Genomic DNA, 22,747 nt, shown 5'->3' with positions numbered 1-22,747 from the left:
TGGAACAAGTGCTTTTTACCCTTCGCGACGGGTAATTGTATGTGTGTGTGGGTTTAACAATCAAATAAGTATGCAAATAAGTCAGGGACATTCTCCAGTCTCTCAGAAATCTCATTCTACACGTGTCATTCAGGGGCGGTGACTTGGTGGGTAGCACTGTGAATCACAGCAAGAGGGATCTGGGTTTGGGTTCTTTCAATGTGTAGTGTGCACGCTTATCCCTGTGTGGGTTTGCTGTGGGTGCTCCAGTTTCCTCCCACAGTCCAAAGACATGCAGTCAGGTTAACTGGAGATACTAAAGGTCCCCCTAGGTAAGAGTGTGTGTGTATATGTGTGTCGCCTTGTGATGGACTGGCGACCTAACCAGGGTGTATTCTGCCTTTCGCCCAGTGAATTGGACCCACCACGTTTGCAGTGGTTCCAATTCATCAGGTTCACGTTGGGTCCTGTGCGGCTCACACATTGGCCAGAGGGCCGAAATACACCCTGGACAGGGCAGGACAACACCATTCATTCGTTTACTAGCACCTAAGGGCAATTTGGAGCAGCCAGTTCACCTTTGGCATGTTTTTTTGTGAGGTAGGCAGAACCAGAGTACATGTAGGAAACCCACCCAATGGCAACCATATGTGAATTGAGCCCTGTCCTCCGGAACCCATGTTGCTATGCTGCACTCGCTCTACCAGCTAAGCCCCTATGCCATGCAAAGTGTGGCAAGTATCTCATTAGTCATCACTATTTTAAACATGTTTCTACATATTTAGGTCTAATTGCAGTAAATAAAATTTAAAAGATCAAAAATGAACTCTAGTGCTGGAATGGTTCGATTACAGTCTCTGTGTCACTGTGCAGGTGGGTGTTTCTAACTAAGAAAGGCTATCAGGAGACTGAAGAATCTATACAGAGTTCAGTCATTACCAAAGTGAAAGGGGTCACATTCACTAACACCACAGGCTCCGGCCCATGGCTCTGGGGACCTGAAGACTACGTCATTCCACAGCAGGTGAGGTATAGCACTTGCATTGAGATGCAAAATGTAGTGTTTTGGCTTATCATAATGATGACCTAAATGATAAGGGGGCAGTGTTTTTTATCAGAATTCTAGTTGGTGGAGTTTACCCTCACATTTCTGGGTGTTTACAATCAAATACAATGACGTTTCAGAAAAAAATTATTTGTAGGTTCTAGACACAAAAAAGTGGCAGGCATTATTTATCCAATAATTATAAAGAGGTGGTAGTGTTATTACAAGTAATAAAGCTTGATTATTCTCAATTGTTGCTGTAACAGAGGTTAAGGTTAGAATTTGGCATATCTACCCAGCCTGCTTTGTGTCAACAGTTTAAGCCGCTGGTGATGATGCAGTGGTGTGGAGAATGTTTCATATCATCATTTACTTTTTTAGCACATGTTGGGCATCCTAATACCAGGTTAACCCTTGTTAATCTGAATATTGTCTTAAGGGGTCCGATCTTATATTAATATGGTGTTTCTAATAATGTATTCAGTGGATGTATATGTGTAATATTTACTGTATCAAGTCATCATGTAAATGTCATGGATTCAGTTAGGTTGTGTACTAAATAAAAGTGCTAGAAGTCAATGCATGTGGGTCTATGCACTGAGAATTGAGAGATAAAACCTAAAGAGCTAGAGGCAAAACCTTGGCCAGATATTGATTCTGCTCCTGCACAAATGAAGTGAATTTGATTTTGCAAGGTGGCAGATGTTTGGCATGAATGCTTAAACTTAGATAAAGACAACACATAAATTAGGCTGGCAGAAGCATTTATTGATCAGCCTGTTTCCAAAACCCTGGTGAGGCTTGTCACTGTAATTCTGTATGTTTAGTTTGGTTGTCTGATTTGAAAAGAGTGGTCAGTGAAAGCAGATGTTCTCCTTTATGTTATTAGTGTTTTATTTAATTAGAACTATAGTTTTATAGCAGTGTGAGTGGTTATTATTTATTCTAATGAATTAATTTAGTAGACAGGCAGCACTGTATCTCAGCGGGTTGTGTGGGTATCATACAGCTCCAGGTTTCTGGCTTGGAAAGAAGTCTGTCATGTTCATCCTGTGTCCATGTGGTTAAAGCAGAAAGAGGGCCCTGATCAGGAGAAAGTGGTTCCTAAAGACATATAAATGAATGACTAAAACAAGCTCTTTACTTAGTACAGTTATTTTTCAACCAATGCTTTATAATGAGACTATTTTGATTACTACTACTATAAATACTACCCGTATTATTACTACTACTGCTACGAATACTACTACTATAAATACTACTACTATAAATACTACTTCTACTATTACTACTACTACCACTACTACTGTTATGAATACTACTACTATAAATACTACTCCTACTATTAATACTACTACTACTGCTATGAATACTGCTACTATAAATACTAATTGTGTTATTACTACTACTATTACTGCTATGAATACTACTCCTACTATTGATACTACTATTGCTAAAACTACTGCTACTACGAAAACCACTACTATAAATACTACTTGTACTATTACTACTACTATTGCCATAATCACTACTAAACTACTACTACTGCTTCTATAAGTACTAACCCAAGTACTTGTACTATTACTATTACTACTACTACTGCTACGAATACTACTATAAGTACTACTTATACTATTAATACTACTACGAATACTACTACGAATACTACTGCTATAAATACTACTTGTACTAATACTACTACTATTACTGCTATAACTGCTACTGCTATGAATACTACTACTGTAAATACTATTTGTATAATTACTACTACTACTGCTATAACTACTGCTACTACTGCTATAAATACTACTACTATAAATACTACTCATACTATTACTACTACTATTAGTACTACTACTGTGATAACTACTACTACTACTACTACAATTGCTACTCATACTATTGCTAGTACTACTAATAATATTAAAAATAATTATTACACTCATACAATTGTTGTTGTGTATTATTATTATTATGTCAACTAATGTATTGTTCTGGTAAACAAATGTATTGTTCTGGTATCTTTTTCTCTTTAGGGTGAGGCTGTGCTTTTCATAACAACAAACTTTGTTGAAACTCCAGACCAAAAGTTAGGCTACTGTGCTGAGGTAGGAAAAATCATGTAGCCTGTATATAAAATGTGGATTCCTTATACTCATACAGATGATGAGCCAGTGATTTTCTCCCTAAAAATGCTTGTAGTCATAGAATGGGATGTCCAACAAGCTCAGATCAGGTGTCCACATAATTTTGGTGTATTTGTAGTGTAGTTTAATTGCACCAACTGGCAGAGTTTCAGGGGAACTCCAATTTTCTGCAATACTGACCAATATGTAGCATTTGATAAATAAACTAATTCATTATGAGTTTGCCAATTTATATGACAATGAAATCCCATTTTGTAAGTAATTCAAGCAAACATACAAGGTCTGAGTTTGGCATTACTGATCCATGTCATGTTTTAGTGTAGTGTCATGTTTTAAATGTATCAGTTGCTGCTTTTGTTAAAGTAACTGCTCTCAAAATTAATCATACATCAGGTGTAAAGTTTTTTTATCATTGTTTTTCCCATAGTCATAAAGACTAAAAGCAATTTATAGATACAATCTTACACCTACCACTCATTTACCTCATGCTAGCTACCTTCTCTCAGTAAAGTTACACCTTTATATTTTTATTGCTGTACTTTGTTGTCCCTAACTGCTTTGCATTGACTGTAAAATGACCCTGCATTTGGAATGACTCAGCACTCTTCCTGTTTCAACTCAAGCTCAACATTAAGGGATAATTAGACCATCTGAGTAGCTGCTACAGAGTAGATCCTTAACACTGGCCTTATATGGTCACATTATAGTGTTGTAGCACATAAACATTCTCCTTTGCCATGCTGCCTTCTTTGTTAGGCAATAAAACCTCACTGACAATCAACACTGCCACTGTCTAGGTTAAGGATTAGGCAATAGTGAAATACAAGAACAACATATGGACAAAAGTATTGGGATGCCTACATAATACACCTACAGTAGCTTGTATGACATCCTGTTCTAAATCCATAGGCATTAATATGGAATTGGCTTTGTACAAGATTTTGGAGTGCATCTGTGGGAATTGTTGTCCACTCATCCAGAGTATTTGTGAGGTCAGACACTGATGTTGGAAGAGAGGGCCTGGCTGGCAATATCTTCTGTTCTTATTCATCACAAAGGTGTTTGATGGGGTTGAGGACAGGCCTTTGTGTGGGCCAGTCAAGTTCTTCCACACCAAGCACACCCAACCATGCCTTTATGGACCTGAACTGAAGAAAGGCCTTCCACAAACTGTTAACAAGGTTTGAAGAATACAATTGTTCAGAATGTCCTGGTATGCTGAATTATTATGGTTCTTTACTGGAAATAAGGGGCCTAGGCCAACCCCAGCAACACGATGCAAACCATTAGAAAGCCTGAGAAGCTTTTACCTCTGCTCCATCTTGGTCAGGGTTGCAGCAGATTAATTCCATTGAAAAAAGCACAACGCTGCCACCACCATAGTCCACTATAGGACTGGTGTTTTGTGGCAGTTCTAACAATTTGTTATTGCTGTTTTTTTAAAGGAACAGTCTGACCTATGCCGTGTGGCTGTAGTTATGGTTTTACCACCACTTAATGTAAATCCTGTGATTAATCCAGTGTGTTTTTCTCTTATATATAGAATATTAAGGTACTGGATGGCCATTGTAAAGAGAATGAAGACTGTCTGGAGGGAGAGCCAGTTATAGCTGGCCATGGTGTGTACCAATCCTAAATCATACTTAAACTCGTTATTAATAAAAAGCATTTAACATGTTTGTGCTGTATATTTACTTCCCTCAGGAGTTAAAACCGGGCACTGTTTAAAGAACAGGAACTCGACAGGTACCTGTGAAATATATGGCTGGTGCCCTATTGAAAGAAACTACCGACCAAAGTAAGAACAAGTAGCCTTTAACTTGGTTATTTGTAACGTGAAATGCTTTTCTGCTTACAGCGGTTGTAGTATATGTCTATTTAAGTTACAGCCCGGTCTGGCCATTCTTCTTTTTCATCAACAAGGCACTTCTGCCTACAGAAGACCAAATGTTTTTGTGTTTTTTTCTGCCAATCATTGTACAATAAATAAATAAATAAATACATAATCATTTAATAATTAATCACATTTTCCTCTCATATCTCTCTTTAGAGTGCCTTTGTTACGAAGCGCTGAAAACTTCACCATCTACATAAAGAATTTTATAAGATTCCCCAAGTTTGACTTCTCAAAGTAAGTCATTCTTTGCCACAACAGATGAATTATCTAAAGCATGAAATAAATGGTGTATTTGGTTAATGGTGTATTTATAGTGTTGTAAAATATTTCTCTCTGATCACCTCTGTTATTGCATAGCTTTTACACTATACTGTGTAATTTTAGATTATTAAATAAAACATACATCAATCAGCCATAACATTAAAACTACCTTCCTAATAATATGTAATATTATTATTATCATACACACAGTAAGATAACGTCAGTCAGTGGGTGTAGTTTTATACTCTGTTTTCAGATCAAACATTTTAGAAAACGCTGACCACTCATATCTGAAGAAATGTTTACACCATGAGTTTGCTCATCCTTACTGCCCCATATTCCGCCTCGGTGATGTAGTGCAGCAAACCGGACATGAGTTTCAAGATATAGCCCTGTTTGTAAGTACTCACCAGTTAAAACAGTACATGGCCAAAAGTTCTGGACACCTGACCTTGAGCTTGTTGGACATCCCACTCCAAAACCATAGGCATTAACCTGGAGTTGTTAAACTGGAGTTGTTAAATCTACCTGTTTTTGAAGGCATTTCACAAGAGTTTAAAGTGTGTCTGTGGAAAATTCATTCATTTGGTCAAAAGACCATATCAGGGCACTGATTTTGGGCAAGAAGGGCTTCACAAAAAAAACAGTAAATCATATCTTTATGGTGTGTCAGGTGTGTCAAATCACCTATATAAAATAAATTAATATGCTTCCAAATTTGTGACAGCAGTTTTAGAAAGGCCTTCTCCTGTTCCAGCATGAATGTGAGCTGACAAACTGACATGGCTTGATGAGTTTGGTGTGGAGTTACTCCAGTGGTCTGACCTTAACACCACTGAAGACTTTTGGGATGAATTGGAACATTTATTGCAAGGCAGGTTCTTAAATACAGTATCTATGTCGTACCTGACAAATGCTTGTTTGATTGAATTAGCACAAATCCCCACACACACGCATAACAATGCCATGTTAATGCCCATGGATTTGGAATGTGAGGTCCAACAGCTGTCATAGATGCTCAGCAAACATTTCTCGCTCTCAGTGGGTGAGTTTTGTTGAATGAACACACTTCATCTAAATACAATGCTGTATTTAGGGATGTCTTTATCTAGGTATCATTTTATGCAGGGAGGATCAATAGGAATCCTAATAGAATGGCATTGTGACCTGGACAGAGGTTGGTCTGCGTGCCACCCTCACTACAGTTTTACTCGACTGGATGGAATTGCTACAACACACTCAGTCTCATCTGGATACAACTTTAGGTAACTTATACTGTTTGCTGGATTGGTGTGGGTTAGGGTTGAGAAGGAAATTTTGCAGAGCAGTTCTTGTCCCTACAGCACTCCACTTAGAATTGCCAGATGGTCAGTCTTGGTTTTTTGTAAATGTACACAGGGCTTTAATTCATTAATTAAATACCTTACCATATTTTGATGGTATTTTATGTTTTGTTAAAAGATCTTGGGCAATTACAGAACATGTGATAAATGTACAAAATAATTAGTAAAACTCCAGAAAGGACACTTTTTTTTGTATTGAGTAATATCTGACCCAATATAAGTTCTGTGACTGTGTCTTCAGGTATGCCCGTTATTTCAAAAATGCTGATGGAGAGACTTTAAGAACGCTGTATAAGGTGTACGGGATTCGCTTTGACATCCTGGTTCATGGCAAGGTATGCAACAGAAATACAGAACCTTACAACATATTCATTTGTGGCTGTGTATGGTATTTTAAAGCATTTTCTCTATTTTCAGGCTGGAAAGTTCAATATAATTCCAACAATAATAAACATAGGCTCAGGATTGGCGTTAATGGGGGCGGTAAGTAAAAGGACTGTAATTGTCTTTGCAATTGCAATTCCGCTGCCACATGTTCCAAATCCAATCTGGTTGAGGAGAGTAGAGTAGCACACGCTCTCATGTATGAAGACCTAATGTACACCGGAACACACTAATGTATGAAGACCTTATGAAGACCTAATGTACTGTACACTGGAACACACTAATGTATCCTTCCACCAGTCATGCAATGCCTTGACTAGATAATAGGAGTCACTGTTGCAGTGGCAATGGAATTGAATTCTAATCCAGTCTTTCTTTTTACAGCCACTACTAGTGCAATATTGTACATGGCAAATATAATGTATATGTTAAATCTCTTTTGCAGGGAGCATTCTTCTGTGACATGGTACTTCTCTATATGATGAAGAAGAGTACTCTGTACAGGGAGAGGAAATTTGAAACAGATAAAAAGTATGCACACAAACACCAATAACACAACAACAATATTAATGTGTATTCAAATTACTGACAGCAAAGTTAATTAATCAATTTACTAGACTTAATAGACTTTATTATCAATTTACATCATATGCTTTGCACTCTTTTTAGAAATGGAAACAACAATAAAAAGAGTATAGAAGTGGCGGAGGAACCTTCCAAGCAACTGTTAGAGCTGGAGCACCTCACTGACCCAACTTTAGATGAACAACACAGCATTGAAAACTGCACAGAACAAAAGGATGAGACATTTGACTGATCAATCTGTGACAAATCTGCCACTGCAGTATTTTAAAAAGAAAGGAATGCATCATTTTTACTCATTACCATCATTAAAAGAGCTACAGGTCCGGAAAGAAATAGGAAAGATGTGCTAAGAACAATTTCTGATCACTGTGCAAAGTTATTAGCCATACAATAATGTACATACTTGAAGCAATAGCAGCTGATTTGCACATTTGCTTATTATTTTATTTATTCTAGTTTTAATGAATGATTTGTTCACTGTTATGTCTCATTCAGCAATGCACAACTTTTACATGCATTAACAAGAAATGCCTTAAGCCAAAGTATTATCCAATACAAAGAACTGCACTGAGTTTATTGTTTTTTTATTTATTTACTTTTTCTGCCACACTGTGTTTGAACTGTACAATACTTCCTCTGGGTTTTATGTCACGTTTATTGTACAATTGCTGTGACAGTACACCTTGTAAAGTGGTATCAGAATAGGTAGAGTTGATGGTTGAGCTTAATAGACTTGAGGATCACCTGTCAGCCACCAGAGGGCGCTGCTGGCCCCATGGAAGGCCTTCGAAGGCTCAGCTGTCGACTTGTTGGGGTCTTTATACTATTATTTCCATTAGAGTAGCAGTGAAGCCTGAGCATTAGCTTCCCTGCTACTCATTGTTGGGACTGTTTGGTTTTTTTTCCACACATACAGACTTACCAGAATGTTTCCTAACTAAACAAACTTCCAAAATATTCAAGTATAGAATTGTGCTGGTTTAAATTAAGTGAGAAGTAATGTCGACACCAGCGCTTTAAGTAGGGTGGCCAGATTCATAGTAACAAAAAGGAGGACATTTACACCCCACAAAGCCGGACATTACACCAAAAAGACGGACGTCATATTAGGAACAGGGGGACATGATACTGCAACACACAGAATGAATCCAGAACCCATATAACAGATTTTTTGACCAATTTAGGCAAGAATTCTATATGAAATTACTGTTTTACTCACTAAATGTTGTGTCTACTTTTTATATTTAAGTCTGTTCCTCACTGCCTCCAAAAGTTTACTTTTTGACATTTTCACAGCGTTCCTGAGCATAAGAGTGAGTGATTGACTCAGGTAGAGGTGTTTACAGGACAGAGAGGGCGGGCGAAATTCAACCACCCAATCACAGACTAGCATTTAGAGGGCGGACCTTCTCCGATTGGCCAGTGGTAGCTCTATAAGGAGTCAAATGAGGCTGTTAAACCAATGAAATACAAAGCATTTGTTCTGACATGTACCTGAGCCAATGGTAAATAATATTGATCAAAAATGAAACCATCTCATAGCTGCATCCGGAATCGCATACTTAGAGAGTATGTACTAGATTGGAGGAAGTATGCACTACTCTGCCGGTAAAAAAGTACATACTTCCAGTACAGAAGTGTGCAGTATGCACACAACACTGCTACGCACTACATCCGCCATCTTTCCAACGTCAAGTGGTCCAACGCCTAATCCTTAACCTAGACAGTGGCAGTGTTGATTGTCAGTGAGGTTTTATTGCCTAACAAAGAAGGCAGCATGGCAAAGGAGAATGTTTATGTGCTACAACACTATAATGTGACCATATAAGGCCAGTGTTAAGGATCTACTCTGTAGCAGCTACTCAGATGGTCTAATTATCCCTTAATGTTGAGCTTGAGTTGAAACAGGAAGAGTGCTGAGTCATTCCAAATGCAGGGTCATTTTACAGTCAATGCAAAGCAGTTAGGGACAACAAAGTACAGCAATAAAAATATAAAGGTGTAACTTTACTGAGAGAAGGTAGCTAGCATGAGGTAAATGAGTGGTAGGTGTAAGATTGTATCTATAAATTGCTTTTAGTCTTTATGACTATGGGAAAAACAATGATAAAAAAACTTTACACCTGATGTATGATTAATTTTGAGAGCAGTTACTTTAACAAAAGCAGCAACTGATACATTTAAAACATGACACTACACTAAAACATGACATGGATCAGTAATGCCAAACTCAGACCTTGTATGTTTGCTTGAATTACTTACAAAATGGGATTTCATTGTCATATAAATTGGCAAACTCATAATGAATTAGTTTATTTATCAAATGCTACATATTGGTCAGTATTGCAGAAAATTGGAGTTCCCCTGAAACTCTGCCAGTTGGTGCAATTAAACTACACTACAAATACACCAAAATTATGTGGACACCTGATCTGAGCTTGTTGGACATCCCATTCTATGACTACAAGCATTTTTAGGGAGAAAATCACTGGCTCATCATCTGTATGAGTATAAGGAATCCACATTTTATATACAGGCTACATGATTTTTCCTACCTCAGCACAGTAGCCTAACTTTTGGTCTGGAGTTTAATATGCTTCCAAATTTGTGACAGCAGTTTTAGAAAGGCCTTCTCCTGTTCCAGCATGAATGTGAGCTGACAAACTGACATGGCTTGATGAGTTTGGTGTGGAGTTACTCCAGTGGTCTGACCTTAACACCACTGAAGACTTTTGGGATGAATTGGAACATTTATTGCAAGGCAGGTTCTTAAATACAGTATCTATGTCGTACCTGACAAATGCTTGTTTGATTGAATTAGCACAAATCCCCACACACACGCATAACAATGCCATGTTAATGCCCATGGATTTGGAATGTGAGGTCCAACAGCTGTCATAGATGCTCAGCAAACATTTCTCGCTCTCAGTGGGTGAGTTTTGTTGAATGAACACACTTCATCTAAATACAATGCTGTATTTAGGGATGTCTTTATCTAGGTATCATTTTATGCAGGGAGGATCAATAGGAATCCTAATAGAATGGCATTGTGACCTGGACAGAGGTTGGTCTGCGTGCCACCCTCACTACAGTTTTACTCGACTGGATGGAATTGCTACAACACACTCAGTCTCATCTGGATACAACTTTAGGTAACTTATACTGTTTGCTGGATTGGTGTGGGTTAGGGTTGAGAAGGAAATTTTGCAGAGCAGTTCTTGTCCCTACAGCACTCCACTTAGAATTGCCAGATGGTCAGTCTTGGTTTTTTGTAAATGTACACAGGGCTTTAATTCATTAATTAAATACCTTACCATATTTTGATGGTATTTTATGTTTTGTTAAAAGATCTTGGGCAATTACAGAACATGTGATAAATGTACAAAATAATTAGTAAAACTCCAGAAAGGACACTTTTTTTTGTATTGAGTAATATCTGACCCAATATAAGTTCTGTGACTGTGTCTTCAGGTATGCCCGTTATTTCAAAAATGCTGATGGAGAGACTTTAAGAACGCTGTATAAGGTGTACGGGATTCGCTTTGACATCCTGGTTCATGGCAAGGTATGCAACAGAAATACAGAACCTTACAACATATTCATTTGTGGCTGTGTATGGTATTTTAAAGCATTTTCTCTATTTTCAGGCTGGAAAGTTCAATATAATTCCAACAATAATAAACATAGGCTCAGGATTGGCGTTAATGGGGGCGGTAAGTAAAAGGACTGTAATTGTCTTTGCAATTGCAATTCCGCTGCCACATGTTCCAAATCCAATCTGGTTGAGGAGAGTAGAGTAGCACACGCTCTCATGTATGAAGACCTAATGTACACCGGAACACACTAATGTATGAAGACCTTATGAAGACCTAATGTACTGTACACTGGAACACACTAATGTATCCTTCCACCAGTCATGCAATGCCTTGACTAGATAATAGGAGTCACTGTTGCAGTGGCAATGGAATTGAATTCTAATCCAGTCTTTCTTTTTACAGCCACTACTAGTGCAATATTGTACATGGCAAATATAATGTATATGTTAAATCTCTTTTGCAGGGAGCATTCTTCTGTGACATGGTACTTCTCTATATGATGAAGAAGAGTACTCTGTACAGGGAGAGGAAATTTGAAACAGATAAAAAGTATGCACACAAACACCAATAACACAACAACAATATTAATGTGTATTCAAATTACTGACAGCAAAGTTAATTAATCAATTTACTAGACTTAATAGACTTTATTATCAATTTACATCATATGCTTTGCACTCTTTTTAGAAATGGAAACAACAATAAAAAGAGTATAGAAGTGGCGGAGGAACCTTCCAAGCAACTGTTAGAGCTGGAGCACCTCACTGACCCAACTTTAGATGAACAACACAGCATTGAAAACTGCACAGAACAAAAGGATGAGACATTTGACTGATCAATCTGTGACAAATCTGCCACTGCAGTATTTTAAAAAGAAAGGAATGCATCATTTTTACTCATTACCATCATTAAAAGAGCTACAGGTCCGGAAAGAAATAGGAAAGATGTGCTAAGAACAATTTCTGATCACTGTGCAAAGTTATTAGCCATACAATAATGTACATACTTGAAGCAATAGCAGCTGATTTGCACATTTGCTTATTATTTTATTTATTCTAGTTTTAATGAATGATTTGTTCACTGTTATGTCTCATTCAGCAATGCACAACTTTTACATGCATTAACAAGAAATGCCTTAAGCCAAAGTATTATCCAATACAAAGAACTGCACTGAGTTTATTGTTTTTTTATTTATTTACTTTTTCTGCCACACTGTGTTTGAACTGTACAATACTTCCTCTGGGTTTTATGTCACGTTTATTGTACAATTGCTGTGACAGTACACCTTGTAAAGTGGTATCAGAATAGGTAGAGTTGATGGTTGAGCTTAATAGACTTGAGGATCACCTGTCAGCCACCAGAGGGCGCTGCTGGCCCCATGGAAGGCCTTCGAAGGCTCAGCTGTCGACTTGTTGGGGTCTTTATACTATTATTTCCATTAGAGTAGCAGTGAAGCCTGAGCATTAGCTTCCCTGCTACTCATTGTTGGGACTGTTTGGTTTTTTTTCCACACATACAGACTTACCAGAATGTTTCCTAACTAAACAAACTTCCAAAATATTCAAGTATAGAATTGTGCTGGTTTAAATTAAGTGAGAAGTAATGTCGACACCAGCGCTTTAAGTAGGGTGGCCAGATTCATAGTAACAAAAAGGAGGACATTTACACCCCACAAAGCCGGACATTACACCAAAAAGACGGACGTCATATTAGGAACAGGGGGACATGATACTGCAACACACAGAATGAATCCAGAACCCATATAACAGATTTTTTGACCAATTTAGGCAAGAATTCTATATGAAATTACTGTTTTACTCACTAAATGTTGTGTCTACTTTTTATATTTAAGTCTGTTCCTCACTGCCTCCAAAAGTTTACTTTTTGACATTTTCACAGCGTTCCTGAGCATAAGAGTGAGTGATTGACTCAGGTAGAGGTGTTTACAGGACAGAGAGGGCGGGCGAAATTCAACCACCCAATCACAGACTAGCATTTAGAGGGCGGACCTTCTCCGATTGGCCAGTGGTAGCTCTATAAGGAGTCAAATGAGGCTGTTAAACCAATGAAATACAAAGCATTTGTTCTGACATGTACCTGAGCCAATGGTAAATAATATTGATCAAAAATGAAACCATCTCATAGCTGCATCCGGAATCGCATACTTAGAGAGTATGTACTAGATTGGAGGAAGTATGCACTACTCTGCCGGTAAAAAAGTACATACTTCCAGTACAGAAGTGTGCAGTATGCACACAACACTGCTACGCACTACATCCGCCATCTTTCCAACGTCAAGTGGTCCAACGCCTAATCCTTAACCTAGACAGTGGCAGTGTTGATTGTCAGTGAGGTTTTATTGCCTAACAAAGAAGGCAGCATGGCAAAGGAGAATGTTTATGTGCTACAACACTATAATGTGACCATATAAGGCCAGTGTTAAGGATCTACTCTGTAGCAGCTACTCAGATGGTCTAATTATCCCTTAATGTTGAGCTTGAGTTGAAACAGGAAGAGTGCTGAGTCATTCCAAATGCAGGGTCATTTTACAGTCAATGCAAAGCAGTTAGGGACAACAAAGTACAGCAATAAAAATATAAAGGTGTAACTTTACTGAGAGAAGGTAGCTAGCATGAGGTAAATGAGTGGTAGGTGTAAGATTGTATCTATAAATTGCTTTTAGTCTTTATGACTATGGGAAAAACAATGATAAAAAAACTTTACACCTGATGTATGATTAATTTTGAGAGCAGTTACTTTAACAAAAGCAGCAACTGATACATTTAAAACATGACACTACACTAAAACATGACATGGATCAGTAATGCCAAACTCAGACCTTGTATGTTTGCTTGAATTACTTACAAAATGGGATTTCATTGTCATATAAATTGGCAAACTCATAATGAATTAGTTTATTTATCAAATGCTACATATTGGTCAGTATTGCAGAAAATTGGAGTTCCCCTGAAACTCTGCCAGTTGGTGCAATTAAACTACACTACAAATACACCAAAATTATGTGGACACCTGATCTGAGCTTGTTGGACATCCCATTCTATGACTACAAGCATTTTTAGGGAGAAAATCACTGGCTCATCATCTGTATGAGTATAAGGAATCCACATTTTATATACAGGCTACATGATTTTTCCTACCTCAGCACAGTAGCCTAACTTTTGGTCTGGAGTTTAATATGCTTCCAAATTTGTGACAGCAGTTTTAGAAAGGCCTTCTCCTGTTCCAGCATGAATGTGAGCTGACAAACTGACATGGCTTGATGAGTTTGGTGTGGAGTTACTCCAGTGGTCTGACCTTAACACCACTGAAGACTTTTGGGATGAATTGGAACATTTATTGCAAGGCAGGTTCTTAAATACAGTATCTATGTCGTACCTGACAAATGCTTGTTTGATTGAATTAGCACAAATCCCCACACACACGCATAACAATGCCATGTTAATGCCCATGGATTTGGAATGTGAGGTCCAACAGCTGTCATAGATGCTCAGCAAACATTTCTCGCTCTCAGTGGGTGAGTTTTGTTGAATGAACACACTTCATCTAAATACAATGCTGTATTTAGGGATGTCTTTATCTAGGTATCATTTTATGCAGGGAGGATCAATAGGAATCCTAATAGAATGGCATTGTGACCTGGACAGAGGTTGGTCTGCGTGCCACCCTCACTACAGTTTTACTCGACTGGATGGAATTGCTACAACACACTCAGTCTCATCTGGATACAACTTTAGGTAACTTATACTGTTTGCTGGATTGGTGTGGGTTAGGGTTGAGAAGGAATTTTGCAGAGCAGTTCTTGTCCCTACAGCACTCCACTTAGAATTGCCAGATGGTCAGTCTTGGTTTTTTGTAAATGTACACAGGGCTTTAATTCATTAATTAAATACCTTACCATATTTTGATGGTATTTTATGTTTTGTTAAAAGATCTTGGGCAATTACAGAACATGTGATAAATGTACAAAATAATTAGTAAAACTCCAGAAAGGACACTTTTTTTTGTATTGAGTAATATCTGACCCAATATAAGTTCTGTGACTGTGTCTTCAGGTATGCCCGTTATTTCAAAAATGCTGATGGAGAGACTTTAAGAACGCTGTATAAGGTGTACGGGATTCGCTTTGACATCCTGGTTCATGGCAAGGTATGCAACAGAAATACAGAACCTTACAACATATTCATTTGTGGCTGTGTATGGTATTTTAAAGCATTTTCTCTATTTTCAGGCTGGAAAGTTCAATATAATTCCAACAATAATAAACATAGGCTCAGGATTGGCGTTAATGGGGGCGGTAAGTAAAAGGACTGTAATTGTCTTTGCAATTGCAATTCCGCTGCCACATGTTCCAAATCCAATCTGGTTGAGGAGAGTAGAGTAGCACACGCTCTCATGTATGAAGACCTAATGTACACCGGAACACACTAATGTATGAAGACCTTATGAAGACCTAATGTACTGTACACTGGAACACACTAATGTATCCTTCCACCAGTCATGCAATGCCTTGACTAGATAATAGGAGTCACTGTTGCAGTGGCAATGGAATTGAATTCTAATCCAGTCTTTCTTTTTACAGCCACTACTAGTGCAATATTGTACATGGCAAATATAATGTATATGTTAAATCTCTTTTGCAGGGAGCATTCTTCTGTGACATGGTACTTCTCTATATGATGAAGAAGAGTACTCTGTACAGGGAGAGGAAATTTGAAACAGATAAAAAGTATGCACACAAACACCAATAACACAACAACAATATTAATGTGTATTCAAATTACTGACAGCAAAGTTAATTAATCAATTTACTAGACTTAATAGACTTTATTATCAATTTACATCATATGCTTTGCACTCTTTTTAGAAATGGAAACAACAATAAAAAGAGTATAGAAGTGGCGGAGGAACCTTCCAAGCAACTGTTAGAGCTGGAGCACCTCACTGACCCAACTTTAGATGAACAACACAGCATTGAAAACTGCACAGAACAAAAGGATGAGACATTTGACTGATCAATCTGTGACAAATCTGCCACTGCAGTATTTTAAAAAGAAAGGAATGCATCATTTTTACTCATTACCATCATTAAAAGAGCTACAGGTCCGGAAAGAAATAGGAAAGATGTGCTAAGAACAATTTCTGATCACTGTGCAAAGTTATTAGCCATACAATAATGTACATACTTGAAGCAATAGCAGCTGATTTGCACATTTGCTTATTATTTTATTTATTCTAGTTTTAATGAATGATTTGTTCACTGTTATGTCTCATTCAGCAATGCACAACTTTTACATGCATTAACAAGAAATGCCTTAAGCCAAAGTATTATCCAATACAAAGAACTGCACTGAGTTTATTGTTTTTTTATTTATTTACTTTTTCTGCCACACTGTGTTTGAACTGTACAATACTTCCTCTGGGTTTTATGTCACGTTTATTGTACAATTGCTGTGACAGTACACCTTGTAAAGTGGTATCAGAATAGGTAGAGTTGATGGTTGAGCTTAATAGACTTGAGGATCACCTGTCAGCCACCAGAGGGCGCTGCTGGCCCCATGGAAGGCCTTCGAAGGCTCAGCTGTCGACTTGTTGGGGTCTTTATACTATTATTTCCATTAGAGTAGCAGTGAAGCCTGAGCATTAGCTTCCCTGCTACTCATTGTTGGGACTGTTTGGTTTTTTTTCCACACATACAGACTTACCAGAATGTTTCCTAACTAAACAAACTTCCAAAATATTCAAGTATAGAATTGTGCTGGTTTAAATTAAGTGAGAAGTAATGTCGACACCAGCGCTTTAAGTAGGGTGGCCAGATTCATAGTAACAAAAAGGAGGACATTTACACCCCACAAAGCCGGACATTACACCAAAAAGACGGACGTCATATTAGGAACAGGGGGACATGATACTGCAACACACAGAATGAATCCAGAACCCATATAACAGATTTTTTGACCAATTTAGGCAAGAATTCTATATGAAATTACTGTTTTACTCACTAAATGTTGTGTCTACTTTTTATATTTAAGTCTGTTCCTCACTGCCTCCAAAAGTTTACTTTTTGACATTTTCACAGCGTTCCTGAGCATAAGAGTGAGTGATTGACTCAGGTAGAGGTGTTTACAGGACAGAGAGGGCGGGCGAAATTCAACCACCCAATCACAGACTAGCATTTAGAGGGCGGACCTTCTCCGATTGGCCAGTGGTAGCTCTATAAGGAGTCAAATGAGGCTGTTAAACCAATGAAATACAAAGCATTTGTTCTGACATGTACCTGAGCCAATGGTAAATAATATTGATCAAAAATGAAACCATCTCATAGCTGCATCCGGAATCGCATACTTAGAGAGTATGTACTAGATTGGAGGAAGTATGCACTACTCTGCCGGTAAAAAAGTACATACTTCCAGTACAGAAGTGTGCAGTATGCACACAACACTGCTACGCACTACATCCGCCATCTTTCCAACGTCAAGTGATGACGTAGGACGTGACGACGTAATATCACCATGGTTACAGACTCATTACAAACCCCACTCGCCAAACTTTTGGATATTTATCGTGTTTTTGTTATTAATTCGTCTTTAAAATGTTTTATTTTATTTATCTTACTTACACTTGTAAACAGAGGACCGCTATCTTTCTTGTTTCTTATTACGCTTCGAACGCCTACGCAGCTCCAGTTGCATTATGGGATACATTAACGGACCGCAAGTGTGCATCGCTTGCATACTCAAACATGGCTGCCCAATAAGTAGGTCATCCGGGTACTTCTCGCGTACCTCTTTGTGTATACTATGTATTCGGACATACTAACCGCTCTCGCGTCCTCATTTCGCGTACTATTGAGTATGGAAGTATGCGATTCCGGACGCAGCCCATCTCACTCCAAAAGGAGGATTTTTAAGTGTCCGTCCTAGCGTTGCGTGAATGGAGGACTGGCAGCTGAAAAGCCGGACTGTCCGGCCTAAAACCGGACGTCTGGCCACCCTAGCTTTAAGTGACAAGTGACTAATAATAACTACATAACCATCACCACTGCATTTTATGACGTAATAAAAACACATTTTAAGGGTAAAATGTGTGTTAGACGTTAATTTTAAATGGTTGTATTTTTTCTACTTCAATTAAGTGGTTTATAGTAACAGTTAAAAGTGTTTTAACTGGAGAACGTGGTTAGCATTAGCTTTTACTTGTTTCACTGGGGTATGTTCATTGGCACAGTTTACCTCAGGAATTACAAACAGTTTATGGTTTTCTGGTATTGTTCTTTTCATTATTATAATTATTTAGTTTTATATTGGTATCCCTGAATTACGTGGATTTAGGTCTAGCAGATCCTAAAACTTTGTATATCAAACATTCATATAAATGAATTCTTAGCTTTTTCTGAACAGTTCTCTGTAGCAAAAGTTAAATAGCGAATGGAGGCACAGGGCATGAGTAGCCAAAGACTTGGGAGTGTATTTGTTCAATTTTTGCTATTTACCAACTAATTATTTATTGTCAAGACCATCTGAAGCTTTATGTTTTGACAATTCGGGCTTGGCACATTTTTAAACGGGTGTGAATATTCACACATGCACACTGAATGACCCCAAAGCTTATGTACCATTCAACAGCTTAAAATTGGAGTTCCACCAACTAGAAAAAAGGAAATGCCCCACAACTGGGGAGTCCTACTAAAGAATTCAAAGAGGTCTTCTTAAGTAGTCTGAGAAAGGACAAGCAATTAAACGCCAATTAGTTGTTGGGCTGGTGTCTGTGGGCATGAAGGCTATGGCATCTGGAAATACGAAGACTGTAGTATTTACTTAAGTTCTGTCAACATTCAGATTAACTCTATTAATGAGCTTTGGTGCTTGGACAGACCAAACTAGACAAGCTTCATTCAAAAACAAGCTTCAGAATGTTAAAAACAACTTTAACCACTATCCAGTTCTGAGGTAAAATGAAGCAGCACATTTATTTCATTTGTTTAAATGTATTTGAACTGACAATTCCTTTAAGTCTTGGATCTTATCATTTAAGGGCTCGGCCTTTGTGTCACATCTTACCCCGTTAGCCAAGTGATAATCCCAAGATTTAGAACCACTGTGTTGGACACAAAATACACTCCATACCACCGTAATGCCCTAACAAACATTTGTCCTAAAATTGGCTGATTTAATAAATAGTCAGCTATTTTCTTCTGCTTTACAACATTATACTGTGTTCAACATGACAGAGACACACAACACATGCTTTTAAATGCAGGTCAACCTTTATTTTGGTTAGAGGGGAATGTTTGTGCAACACATTATTCCTGAAAAACATGGGCATCTGGAATGACAGATTTCAGTTCCACAGTTACAGTTGCACGCCGCTACCATCCATGTGACATTTTGTTATTTGGTAGAACAAGATGAGACATCCTTGGCACAACTCCCAACTCATAAAAAACTGCCATCACATTGTATTAAGATTACATGTGCTCTACAAAACAAAGAACTTCCTAAAGAAGAAGATTTCCAGAGCACGAGAAGTTCAGCAGCTTAGGTTTAACCACCTAGACGAAGTGTTCAGCAGCAAATATTTCGATTCATATAGCCTGAGGCTGCACATCCAGTGTCCCTCCTATCAGTAGTCTTAAACAGTTTGGTCCCCTGTTCGTTAACAGTGCACTGGATCTTTTCTCTGTGCACAGACTTCCAGTACTTCTCCTACATATACACCCAGGCAGTCATATATATACAGTGTATCACAAAAGTGAGTACACCCCTCACATTTCTGCAAATATTTCATTATATCTTTTCATGGGACAACACTATAGACATGAAACTTGGATATAACTTAGAGTAGTCAGTGTACAACTTGTATAGCAGTGTAGATTTACTGTCTTCTGAAAATAACTCAACACACAGCCATTAATGTCTAAATAGCTGGCAACATAAGTGAGTACACCCCACAGTGAACATGTCCAAATTGTGCCCAAATGTGTCGTTGTCCCTCCCTGGTGTCATGTGTCAAGGTCCCAGGTGTAAATGGGGAGCAGGGCTGTTAAATTTGGTGTTTTGGGTACAATTCTCTCATACTGGCCACTGGATATTCAACATGGCACCTCATGGCAAAGAACTCTCTGAGGATGTGAGAAATAGAATTCTTGCTCTCCACAAAGATGGCCTAGGCTATAAGAAGATTGCTAACACCCTGAAACTGAGCTACAGCATGGTGGCCAAGGTCATACAGCGGTTTTCCAGGACAGGTTCCACTCGGAACAGGCTTCGCCAGGGTCGACCAAAGAAGTTGAGTCCACGTGTTCGGCGTCATATCCAGAGGTTGGCTTAAAAAATAGACACATGAGTGCTGCCAGCATTGCTGCAGAGGTTGAAGACGTGGGAGGTCAGCCTGTCAGTGCTCAGACCATACGCCGCACACTGCATCAACTCGGTCTGCATGGTCGTCATCCCAGAAGGAAGCTGACGCACAAGAAAGCCCGCAAACAGTTTGCTGAAGACAAGCAGTCCAAGAACATGGATTACTGGAATGCCCTGTGGTCTGACGAGACCAAGATAAACTTGTTTGGCTCAGATGGTGTCCAGCATGTGTGGCGGCGCCCTGGTGAGAAGTACCAAGACAACCGTATCTTGCCTACAGTCAAGCATGGTGGTGGTAGCATCATGGTCTTGGGCTGCATGAGTGTTGCTGGCACTGGGGAGCTGCAGTTCATTGAGGGAAACATGAATTCCAACATGTACTGTGACATTCTGAAACAGAGCATGATCCCCCCCCTTCGAAAACTGGGCCTCATGGCAGTTTTCCAACAGGATAACGACCCCAAACACAACCTCCAAGATGACAACTGCCTTGCTGAGGAAGCTGAAGGTAAAGGTGATGGACTAAACCCAATTGAGCACCTGTGGCGCATCCTCAAGTGGAAGGTGGAGGAGTTCAAGGTGTCTAACATCCACCAGCTCCGTGATGTCATCATGGAGGAGTGGAAGAGGATTCCAGTAGCAACCTGTGCAGCTCTGGTGAATTCCATGCCCAGGAGGGTTAAGGCAGTGCTGGATAATAATGGTGGTCACACAAAATATTGACACTTTGGGCACAATTTGGACATGTTCACTGTGGGGTGTACTCACTTATGTTGCCAGCCATTTAGACATTAATGGCTGTGTGTTGAGTTATTTTCAGAAGACAGTAAATCTACACTGCTATACAAGTTGTACACTGACTACTCTAAGTTATATCCAAGTTTCATGTCTATAGTGTTGTCCCATGAAAAGATATAATGAAATATTTGCAGAAATGTGAGGGGTGTACTCACTTTTGTGATACACTGTATATATATATACACACACACAGTCCCATATACATACATCTGCCCAGTGGAGGCACTTCACATGGAAACAGGAACTTTTATTATAGAAAGAGCAACCTGACTTTGTACCCTTAAGCTGTAACAAGGCATGAAACGAGGAATGATTCAAACTGTTATATTAAGTGTTCAAGCTTTAGGATGAGTCAAAAAAGTTAGAAGTTGTTTAAAGTTGACAAGGAAATATGCTCATTTACTTATAAACATAGTCATTAATGTTACATTGCAAAAAAGACCTAGCATAAATTAGAACTTCTTCTGTCGTTATCTCATAGGTCCGCCATTCTACAAAGGCTTAAATCACAATAAAGATGGAGTAAAAATAGCAGCTTTTTAATAAAGCATCACCACAAAGGAGGAGAGAACTAGATTGAACAGATCTAGTAAGTCTATTCACATTTAAACAACAAATGCTTCTGCTGTCCAGCTGCAATTTGTTGGTTTTATTTTTTCTGTCACAAAAGCTCTGTTCAAGCAGCTTGCACGTTTGAGACGTTCTGCTCCAAGTTCTTGTAGTCTGAATGGCAAATGTCAACTGTTAACAGCCCAGTAATATACACAGATTAATACAAAATGTTAGTTTTTATAATAGGGGTTTGTTTCTCAAAAGAACAAAAAAAGGTCAACTGAAAATACTAAAACATAAAGAAATGAATATTCACCAAGTCTACCATCAATGACAGTCAAAAAAATATTTAAGACTTTTGGGGGTAATCAGAAAGGTTAACATTCCGGGTGTTATCAATGGTACCCTCATACTGCTTAGCATTTGCTCCATCAGTTACACCAATGTCATTCTGTTGCGTCAAAATACTTGGCTCAGCTGCCACATAGCTCACCTCGATTCATACACTTTAAAATGATAGGAAAACAAAAAAGTAAACTAAGGCTAGAACATGCAAGATGGAAGGATGACATAAGGAGGCACCGGTAGACCTGAGAAAGGGAGGCCCTCGCCATATAACAATATTCCAAAAACCGTTTAAGGTAGGCCTAGTGCACACTTCTCCATACCGAACCTGATTTTCCAGTGGCTGAGAACTTTCGGGATGTGCCCGAGCTCTGTAGTGTGAGTGGTTCAGCAACCCTATTGTCCCAGTCAGTAAGCATTACATAGGTGTAAGCATGG

At 38.6% G+C, this 22,747-nt stretch overlaps 3 protein-coding genes across 3 annotated transcripts in view; all 3 read left to right on the top strand.

Annotated features, from left to right (window-relative positions):
- Window positions 1–8,204, top strand: part of p2rx8 (purinergic receptor P2X, ligand-gated ion channel, 8) — an 8,545-nt gene extending 341 nt beyond the window's left edge. The window contains exons 2-12 of the mRNA XM_063016342.1: window positions 853–1,003; window positions 3,061–3,132; window positions 4,715–4,790; window positions 4,876–4,969; window positions 5,222–5,302; window positions 5,586–5,727; window positions 6,458–6,594; window positions 6,914–7,007; window positions 7,090–7,155; window positions 7,502–7,587; window positions 7,726–8,204. Coding sequence (XP_062872412.1) covers window positions 853–1,003; window positions 3,061–3,132; window positions 4,715–4,790; window positions 4,876–4,969; window positions 5,222–5,302; window positions 5,586–5,727; window positions 6,458–6,594; window positions 6,914–7,007; window positions 7,090–7,155; window positions 7,502–7,587; window positions 7,726–7,873 — 1,147 coding nt within the window. The 3' untranslated portion in view covers window positions 7,874–8,204. The remainder of the gene's footprint in view (window positions 1–852; window positions 1,004–3,060; window positions 3,133–4,714; window positions 4,791–4,875; window positions 4,970–5,221; window positions 5,303–5,585; window positions 5,728–6,457; window positions 6,595–6,913; window positions 7,008–7,089; window positions 7,156–7,501; window positions 7,588–7,725) is intronic.
- Window positions 8,205–10,440: 2,236 nt separating this feature from the next.
- On the top strand, window positions 10,441–12,403 carry LOC134334148 (P2X purinoceptor 5-like). Its single transcript, XM_063016343.1, has 5 exons — window positions 10,441–10,793; window positions 11,113–11,206; window positions 11,289–11,354; window positions 11,701–11,786; window positions 11,925–12,403. The coding sequence occupies exons 1-5, from the start codon at window positions 10,588–10,590 to the stop codon at window positions 12,070–12,072; spliced, it is 600 nt and encodes a 199-aa protein (XP_062872413.1). The 5' UTR covers window positions 10,441–10,587; the 3' UTR covers window positions 12,073–12,403.
- A 2,236-nt stretch (window positions 12,404–14,639) lies between these two features.
- Window positions 14,640–16,601, top strand: LOC134334665 (P2X purinoceptor 5-like). Its single transcript, XM_063017081.1, has 5 exons — window positions 14,640–14,992; window positions 15,311–15,404; window positions 15,487–15,552; window positions 15,899–15,984; window positions 16,123–16,601. The coding sequence occupies exons 1-5, from the start codon at window positions 14,787–14,789 to the stop codon at window positions 16,268–16,270; spliced, it is 600 nt and encodes a 199-aa protein (XP_062873151.1). The 5' UTR covers window positions 14,640–14,786; the 3' UTR covers window positions 16,271–16,601.
- The last annotated feature ends 6,146 nt before the right edge of the window (window positions 16,602–22,747 follow it).

This window comes from Trichomycterus rosablanca, chromosome 20 (assembly GCF_030014385.1).
Source record: "Trichomycterus rosablanca isolate fTriRos1 chromosome 20, fTriRos1.hap1, whole genome shotgun sequence".
NCBI lineage: Eukaryota > Metazoa > Chordata > Actinopteri > Siluriformes > Trichomycteridae > Trichomycterus > Trichomycterus rosablanca.
This window is presented reverse-complemented; position numbering and strand designations above follow the sequence as displayed.